Source organism: Thalassophryne amazonica, chromosome 15 (assembly GCF_902500255.1).
Source record: "Thalassophryne amazonica chromosome 15, fThaAma1.1, whole genome shotgun sequence".
NCBI lineage: Eukaryota > Metazoa > Chordata > Actinopteri > Batrachoidiformes > Batrachoididae > Thalassophryne > Thalassophryne amazonica.
Window position 1 is genome coordinate 28,943,809 of NC_047117.1, and position 9,730 is coordinate 28,953,538.

At 40.4% G+C, this 9,730-nt stretch overlaps 1 protein-coding gene across 2 annotated transcripts in view; it reads left to right on the forward strand.

Annotated features, from left to right (window-relative positions):
- The window catches only part of LOC117525879 (PRELI domain-containing protein 1, mitochondrial-like), a 35,060-nt gene that overhangs the window by 8,929 nt on the left and 16,401 nt on the right, over window positions 1–9,730 (forward strand). For both annotated transcript variants that reach the window (XM_034187814.1, XM_034187815.1), the window contains exons 4-5: window positions 723–836; window positions 2,420–2,498. In XM_034187814.1, the coding sequence (XP_034043705.1) occupies window positions 723–836; window positions 2,420–2,498 (193 nt within the window). The remainder of the gene's footprint in view (window positions 1–722; window positions 837–2,419; window positions 2,499–9,730) is intronic.

Consider the following 9,730-nt stretch of genomic DNA (forward strand, 5'->3'; position numbering starts at 1 on the left):
TGTCGTTGACGTCTGGTTCTCTGGACTTGTTCATTCAGGTTTTGGTAAGCCTTTGTTTTATCTGACAGACCATGATGGGTAGCTATGGACATGGTGGCAGTCGGACTGTCTCTTGGACTGGTGACATTATGGTTGGGGAGGAGCTCATTGTATTGTCCCAATGGGTGCTGGTGCTGAGCAGAGAGGGTGACTGGAAGGAGGATCCAAGACATTGTAGGAGGTGGGGGCTGGTTCAGCTTGCGTAGGCGAGTTAAATGTGTTGATTTGAACTCATGAGATAAGTTACTGTGGGTCATTTTGAACCAGTCTGAACATTCTCCTCTGACCTCTGTCATAAACTGCAGAACTGTCATCCCATGGTTAGTTTTTGAATGTCGTATTTAGCTTGAACTAACTCTTGTCAAAATGTTTACGTCGCAAGTTGTTACTCCATTGATGGCAGAAATACCAGTGTTGCGATTTTTTTTTTTTTAAATCAGGTTTTGGGTAAAATTCTCTCTGTCCACCAATCAAGACTGATCACAATTAAAGTAATTTATTCCCAGGGTGAATGTTAACTATGAGTATTTGTTACAGGATGATTTTATATGGACTTTATGACATAATTAAAAAAATGTTCTTTTACTTGAACTTGAAATCTTGAATTTGTGAAGACCAAAATAAAACTTTCACAACAGAGTCATTAATCATAACCTCCTGTTGTTTATCTCCTCTCATGTTAGTCAGTTGAAGAACGTTGTGTTTTCCACGAATCAAGGGAGCAGACCGCCACCACCCAACTGAAACGCGAGGCTTGGATATCTTCGAGTATATACGGCTTCTCCAGACCAGTTCAGGTGCTGTGTGACCTAAAAGGACACTCAAAAAGTACAAAACTCTTCCACTGGGGAATGATGTCCAGTCACTGCTGTCTCTCACACCAGGCCAACATAGAGTTGTGTAATGCGGCGTACCAACTCTGTTGAGCTTATGCAGCCCTATGTGGCAGTATGCTGAGGGACACAAAGGGGTCCACGAAATAGATGCAAAAAATTAAACATGTTTAATTTTAAACATGTTTAATTTTTTCGCAGATTTTCTGTGTAGAGCACTGGACACAGTGCTCTACGTAAGTCTACACAACACTCTGCTACTCTGTGTAAATCTATGCAACACTGCGCCACTGCACACCAAGCCTCCACAATTGTACACAACCCTACAGCAGGGTGAAAAATCCTTTTAGGTTTTTTATCAGTCACATCTGCATTGCTAGATTTTATTCATCCCAATGAACGTTGCTGGCACTGAAGCTTCAAAAACCACAGAAGAAGAAGAGGCAGGCCAAGCTTCCACATCCAAATAACTTCAGGGACAGATTACCAGCAAGAGGATATGTCCACATCCAAATAACTCCTCATGGACGGAACGCGGGCACGATCGTGGGCTGCAGCTTCAATTTCAGTTTAATCAGCTTATAAAGCACCAAATCACAACAAAAGCCGTCTCAAGGCGCCTCACACAGAACAGTTCAAAATAAAAATTCAAATAAATAAATAAAAACTAAAAAATTCAAATACATAATTAAAAATATAAAAACTATTCATAAGAAAGAGAATAAAAATAGGTTTTAAATCTTGACTTAAAAATGTCCACGGACTCGGACTGCCTCATGTTCTGTCACGATCGTGGCACGTTAAATAAAGTCCATGAACTCCTGGAAATAAAGTATTCTGACTTTTTCCAATGTATCAAATCCATCTGCGTGTCCAGGCAGTCTGTAAAAACAGCGTCATGGAGCCAAGTTTCTCCACCCTGCGTGCAACTTACACAGCTATTCCTGCATACTAGATACGCAGCACAATGCAACTCTATGCAGGCCTGGTGTGAAAGGGGCTTAACTGACAGGAGGATCATCAGTCTTTGCAAAAATGCATCCATACATCTTCCAATCTCACACATATTCCGGCACATATCCATTGTTGACTTTTTGAGTTATCCTGCAACAGACAAACAAGTGTCGGTGAAAACATTGTCTCCTTGGTGAAGGGAAAAAAAAAAAGTAACGTTTGCCAACATCCAGAGGAGCAGTAGAAGTATAAGACACTTAAATGACCACATTAAATAACTGTGATATACTTTGGATGACATGCATTGGTGTTTTTCATATGTTTGCAAATAGGATCAGTTTGTACAACCTTTGTGCCTGCTGGTATGAGTTAACCTTATAAAACATGACAAACAGTATAACAAGGTTTTTGCTCAAGAAGCAGAAAGACCGGAGACTCGGCTCTCAAATTTAAGAATTCAGAGGAAGTAAAATAAGAGACCAAGAATCTGTCTGCTTGATATTGTCATTTACAGCACAGAGAGAGGGGACAGAATATTTTCGTTACTCGGTTGTTTTTCATTTAATCTTATTTTCAGTTTTGTCTCTTCTCAGGAGTTTGGATTGGCTCGTTTCAAGAGTAATCAAGGGAAGGCCATGAAAGGGCTGGAATACACGCTGGCAAACCTGCAGGGTATGTACACCTCATCAGCTGCGATGTGAAACAAATGTTTTATTTGTCTAACTCATACAGAATGTTTGTTGTAAAAAATTGATGTGCTGTGATGTCTTCCCTGCTGTTTGTTTGACATTTTCTGGTTTAAAATGAGATTGAAAAGTGTTCCAGTCTTTCATTACCTAGCTAATTAAACATATTCAGTGGTTCCCGATAGAGCGTGGCGCAGATTCAGTTGCAGACAGCTGACTGTTACCACGATGTGGAGCTACCATTGTGACGCCACAGCCCACTGCATACACATTGTCTGTGCTATATCATAGATGTATAGTGCCCTGCAAAAGTATTGGAACATGTGGTATTTCACACATTTTAATTTGTTTATGCCATTTCAAATAATAATACAAAAATTTACAAACAATAAAAATTTCTAAAACTAGCTCCCTTAAACTCAAACTGAAAGCAAATGTCTGCAACTTGATATAAATTAATACACAATATGTAAAAGCCAAGCTGATGTGTTGCACAAGTAATGGAACGCTTTAGTATAATACCTGTAAATCAGTTTTATTGACAGTTTTCTTCAGACATATCAGGGGATGGACACATGAACATTTCCAAGTCACTGAATACGTCTTGAACTTTATTTACATTAGTTATCAGGAAATAACAGTATGGCACTCTATGGTAAATATGTGTGGAGTAGACAGTTCTCAAAAACTGAGTGACTGTGCAAGAAGGAGAAGAGTGAGGAAAGACACCCAGACAACCCAGAAGAAATTATAGGCTTCTGTGGCTGTGATTGGAGGACTTGTGGACAGTGCATATTTTGCATATTGTATCCCCAGTTATACAGCTTCATGATTAAGTGGTACAGAGGAAAATTTTCTTAAAAAGAAGACCTGGGGTCACATGATGAAGCACTGCTGGGAGAACGCTAGTTTGGTGGCTCTCCGATCCTTTATCCTTAAACCTTTTGAAACACCTAAATGTCCACCTACTCGGGTCGATAACTCGCACCATGGACCCAAGGAACAAAAAAAAAAAAAGCCAGGTAATCCGACAGACATGCAATCTCTGTCGTGAGAAGAAGACAACCCACATAGAAAGGCTAGCATCATGGTGCAGCCCCATGCTATACAAGCATCGGTGGACACAGCACTTGTACTTCAGGAGATACAAACTGGGAACGAAGCCATTTCCAATAAGATGGACATAAGAACAGCAGAGATTAACGAGTCCATAACGGGACTGAAGGGCTTGCTTGACGGTCTCTCGTCCCGCGCCACCGAGGTGGAGGGCTGCATCGGATCAGTGGAGGACCAGTTAGCTGAAATGAATGCGGAGGTGCCAAAGTCAACCAAAGATAATAAGTTTTTGTTGGAGAAAGCATTGTCGCTAGAGAATTTCAGCAGGCGCAACAACATTTGCATTGTGAGCTTACATGAGGGTCATGAGGGAAACAACCGTGTCATTCTTTACTAACTGGCTGCCAAATCTCCTGGGCCGTGAACACATCACTGAGCCTCTGAAGATAGAGCGGGCACACCGGACCCTCTGAAGATAGAGCGGGCACACCGGACCCTCACGCCCAGACCATCTGGAGACGAGAAGCCAAGGGCTGTACTGGTACTTCTGCTGAACTACCAGGACCGAGAGAATGAACTTCGCATCGCCTCCAAGCCAAAGAAAACAAATGTCCAGTCTTATTTGAGAATGAGCTGGCAATGTTCTTCCCTGACCTCAGCGCCAGCCTGGTAAAGCGACGAAAGGAATACGACCAGGTGAAGAAGAAGAAACTTTGGTCTATGGGCATCAAGTATTCTCTACTGCATCCTGCAACACTGGGGATAAAGCTCCCGGATGGAAAGTGGAAATACTTCAAAACACCGAAGGAGGCAGGTGTGTTTGTGGACACTCTGAAATAAGATGGAGAGTCAAATTCTATTTTGTTACCACTATCCATTGAGCTCCTCTTAACTATGTTAATAACTTTTTTATTATACTCATTAGTTTTACGATCACTAAGGCATCAGGGCATATCAGCATGTTACTAAGTTGAGAGTGTTTAAGTTTTGCCGTGTGACGTTATCTGTACGGAGAGCCCCCAGGGGCAGTTGGTAAAATAGAAGTTGTTCATGAATAGGACCACTCCAGATGAAGGGAATTGTGCCATATGTTCAGGGATGGTGCTACAGGATTTGAGGCTTACTGTTTTTGTTTTGGGGACATTATCTGCTTGTTTTTTTTTTTATGTACAATGCTCCACTAACTCATTATGTTTTGGATCCTATGTTTATCTGCTATAAAAGCTTATATACCCACAGATCTGAATGGACAGAATATTGAAGTTTGTTAGTTTTAATGGTAAAGGTTTAAACGGGCCATTTAAAAGAAAAAGGATTTTGGCATATCTGTAAAAGCTAAAAAAATAGACATAGCTTTCATCCAAGAAACTCATTTTACTCCCCAAGAACACAAAAAATTAAAACGAGAGTGGATTGGACAGGTGATATCTTCATCGTTTAATTCAAAAGCAAGAGGAGTGGCCATTTTTGTGAACAAGAACACACCTTTGGAAATTACTGCCACTACTATTGATCCATCAGGGCGCTATGTCCTTGTTAACTGTAAAATATTTTCAGAAAAATGGTCTCTCCTCAATTTATACGCTCCTATGATGGTGCAACATTTATACAAGATATATTTCTAAAGGTTGCAGGTGGGCAATACAATGTAGGGGGTGTTTTCAACTTTTGTTTAGACCCTGCTTTGGACAAATCATCTAAAATTATTACCAGATCGAAAGCAGCTATTACCATTCAAAAGATTTAAACCTAATGGATATTTGGAGGCAGATGCACCCTCAAACGCGTGATTATTCCTTTTACTCATCCTGCCATGTTTCCCATTCTAGAATTCTCTGATTTATTTTTGATGTCCTCACAATTATTCCATAGAGTATTGGAATTCGAATATTTATCCAGAATTATGTCTGACCACTCACCATTATGTGTCCATTCTGTGTCCGGATGTACCAAGAAATACCTGTAGGTGGCGCCTAAACCCCACTCTCCTTCAGAGAACTGACTTTTGTACATTTTATAAGAGATCAAATTGTTTTTCAGTGAAACAAACAGTGCCTCCTCTCCAAATTGGTTTATTTTGTGGGATACACGAAAAGCCTACCTAAGGGGACAAATTATTTCCTATACAAAAGGTCTAAAAAAGAAATGTACAGAAGACATTGAAAATCTGGAAAAAGATATTTCACAGTTGGAAAAAGAATTTCAAAGAAAGGGGAGGTGATGGTCTAGTGGTTAAGGTGTTGGGCTTGAGTCCAGAAGATCATGGGTTCAAATCCCCGCCTGACTGGAAAATTCGCCCTTGGGCAAAGCCTTTAACCCCCTATTGCTCCTGGTGTGTAGTGAGCACCTTATATGGCAGCACCCTGACATCGGGGTGAATGTGAGGCATAATTGTAAAGCGCTTTGAGCGTCTGAAAAGCGCTATATAAATGCAGTCCATTTACCATTTTCAACAACTGAAAGACACATACAATCTGTCAGACAAAAATTTTTTTTTTTTGCTATCTACAATTACGGACATTCTTTTGCAGCACTTTGGGTAAAAATATTGCGCTACCTAACTTTACGGAGCTCAAAAAACTCTTATATAATGGTGTGCCATGTAAAGTCTAAAGTGTATTCTGTGTTGATAAAAGAATGTCCTAAACCAACATTGTATAAGTCTAAAATAATGTGGGAATCAAACTTAAACATTCCAATTGAAGAGGACCTATGGTCTAATTTATGTCAGGACAGTATGTCAGCCACAACAAATTCGCGGTATAGACTTATCCATTATAATTTTCTTCATCAGTTGTACCTGACTCCAGAAAAATCCATAGTCTAAGCCTGAACTTTCTGATGTATGTTTTCGATGTGCAACAGAAATTGGCTCTTTTGTGCATTGTACTTGGTGTTAATATCAGACATTTCTGGTTCAACTTATGCAACACCCTGTCTAACATGAGCAAGTTTTCAATTCCTGTGGATCCAGAACTTTGTTTAATTGGAAATTTTACAAAACTTAAAGAACCATTAAACAAATTCCAAACTAAATTCCTAGAAATAGCTTTGGCAGTGGCTAGAAAATGTATTACTGTTGCATGGAATTCTGATTCCCCCCTGTCCCGAACAAAATGGTATGCTGAATTGAACAATTGTGTGCCATTAGGAAAATAACATTTTGAGAAAGTCATACAAAACCTTTCTTAAAATCTAGCAACCTTACTTAGATTACACAGGTACAACTCTGTAAATCAGTTGGCCCTACTAAGATATGTCATGTCTTTTTTTCTTTCAAAATTAGAGCAGTTGTCTTTTCTTTGGAGCATAATAATTATTTATTACTTTTTTTTTTCCTTCAAATAAGCAGGGAAGAGCGAGAAGGAGAGGGATATTGTGTGTATGTCAGTTTCTTTTGTTCGCTGTAAATTTCAAAACTGATAAATATTGCAAAAAAAAAAAAAAAAAAAAAAAGACTTGAAAGTTCAGCTACAATTTGCCAGAATGCACATCTGAGATGCATGCCTAGATTTGATGTTTTGGCATATGCGCACAATCCTCTCTTGGTATTAAATAGCAGCAACAAAAAGCAAATATTGTGACTGGAAGGACCGCAAACTAGACAATCCCACAGGACACGACATGGCACACGGTGGCGTTTCTTGGTGAGTGTGAAAATGCCCAACCTGGATACAAGATATTGGTCCCATTTTTAATGTGGGGCAAAAACAGTCCAGACATGCCAGATTGCAGTTGTAGAAAACAGTGCCACCTGGTGATGACTTGGTGGGATTGCTTAGGACTTGTTCCCTAGACATGAGATTACGTCCAGACATATTCCAGTGATTCACAGCTCAATTAGTCAAAATGGCTCCACCAAATGACACCACCCAGACGCTTTGTTGTGTACAACGAAGAAACAAAAACTGACTTTAACCGCAGGAAGATTTGTGTCTTATTTTGAAATAAAGACAGTAAAGGCAATGCCTGGTTCACATGGCAGGATTTTAAAATTATCTATAGTTTTCCAAAACCTGAGAGACCACACACGTGGAGATAAAAAAATCATAGATCTAACAGTGTGTGATGTTCAGCCACACGGTGAAGTCAACACACCACACACGAACATTCCCCGGTCAAACAGGAAATCTCGCAAAATCTCTCGAGATTAAATGTGACTTCAGATTAAACAGACGGAGATAGTTTGTGGACTATTTAAAACAGAGGGGAAACAAACGATACAAAGAGAAAAAGAAAAGGTGTTGTTTAAAGCAGTGGCGGAGCTAGACTATTTTTCAAGAAGTGGCCAGAAGGTGAGCAAGGCTTTATCAGAGGGGTCCATATACAAATGATGAATGAAGGGAAACAAATATTTTCTCACACACTCAAATTAAAATGGTTTATTTAACAACGTAAATGGAGCAGTGAACATGTAAATGTAAACTAAGAGCCCAGAACAGGACTAAAATCTAATTCTCAAAAATAAATACATAATAAAACTGGCTCAAACTGCAAACTGAATCAAGGATACACTCGAGAGCATAATCCTCTGATTCTGGTGGGAAGCAGCAAAATGTTTTACAAAGTCATCCATGTTGAGGCTGTGTGCTCTCTTTGACTCAACACTGAGAATGCCGAGGTGACTTAACCTGTCATCAGCCATAGTTGTCCTAAGGTGGTTTTTGATCAGTTTTAGAGCAGAAACACTTCGCTCACAGGACGCAGTACTGACTGGGATAACAACTGATATCTTACAAAGCCTAAACAGCTCATGAAAAACCTCTTTATAAGGTTCCAGGAACACAACAAACTCAAGTAAAGTAGAGGGTCTCTCTAATCCATTTTTCTCTCTCCTTAGAAGAAGCCATCTGGTTTGGTGAACCTCATGTTTAAGATCTTCTAGGTCTGACTCACATGTCTGTCCAAAGGCAAACAGTGGTTCCTCTTTCAAAAATAATGGGCTTTCTGGGACTAGAGACTGAATCCCGAGCATTATCTCACAATTCTTCTGTGAAAAACACCTCTCACGTTCAGCTGTGAGACAGTCAAGTATCTGATAAAAGACACCTCTGTTAAAATCCTCATTACTTGGGTCACTGTGCCTCTGTCCTACAGTACTCATTACCAGTGAATCCAAAAACCGAGAACTGGCTTTAGGCTGTCTCTTGCTGAGTGGCAGGGTTCTGATTTTGCAGCACTCTACTAGTTCTTGAGTGTCCCTCAGTAGTTTACCAAAGCAAGCTTCACTTCTGTAGTTTTTCAATGTGTCTGTCAGGGAGCCAACTAAATCTACAGCTTTTGATAAATCAAGACTGCTAGATTGAAGCATGTCAGACAGGATTCTAACGTCTCCAAGCACCTTACAAAAAGTAAGTGCTATAAAGTGAAAATCAATCAGAGCCAAAAGACCCTTTGCTTCCACTTTTCTATCCCCACTGTTATTCTCAAGGGAAATATCTTGCAGAAGCCTCAAAACCGCTGGAAGCCTGTTTCTCAGATTGCGACATGCCAGGTATCTACATGCCCACCTAACATCTATCAGTTTTTGGAGCTCCCTAGGCTTCTCTTGTGGATACAGCTCTTTTTGGACAGCAAGCCACTTGATATGAACAGCAGAACCAGTTACAAATTTATAAATATTCTGAAGAAGAGAAAAAAGTAAAATAAAATACCTGCAACACTCCTCAAAGGTGTACTGCCACAGGTGTGTTTTGGATTAAGCAGGAACCACATGTCCGTTTAACCAATGAACCAGTGAGTCAGTGAGCAGCACGTACTCCATCGCGGTGCGTTCAGGGACAGTCGAAAATTACAGCGTTCCTCACAAATCTTTGCCGATCTCCTAAGTAGTATATTTTAATATTGCCATTTCCAGTGGAGTGGCAGTAGGGGTGGCAAGGGCTCTGTTGGGGGTGGCAATTGCCACCTCTGCAACCCCTTTGGCTCCGCCCCTGGTTTAAAGGAGTGGAGACGGCGCAACCACCGAACTTTCTGGTAAGTCAGACCATCTGTTTTGATTTTATTTTCCACTCAGTGCGTCCGTCACCTCGCTTTCTGACTGGCTACACGCAGTGGTGGCTGGTGAAAAACAGTCTTGGTGGGGCTGCTGTGCCAATAGATTCCCTTGCCTTGTCCAGTACAGGCATTCACGTGAACAGTCGGAAAATTACTACAATTCCA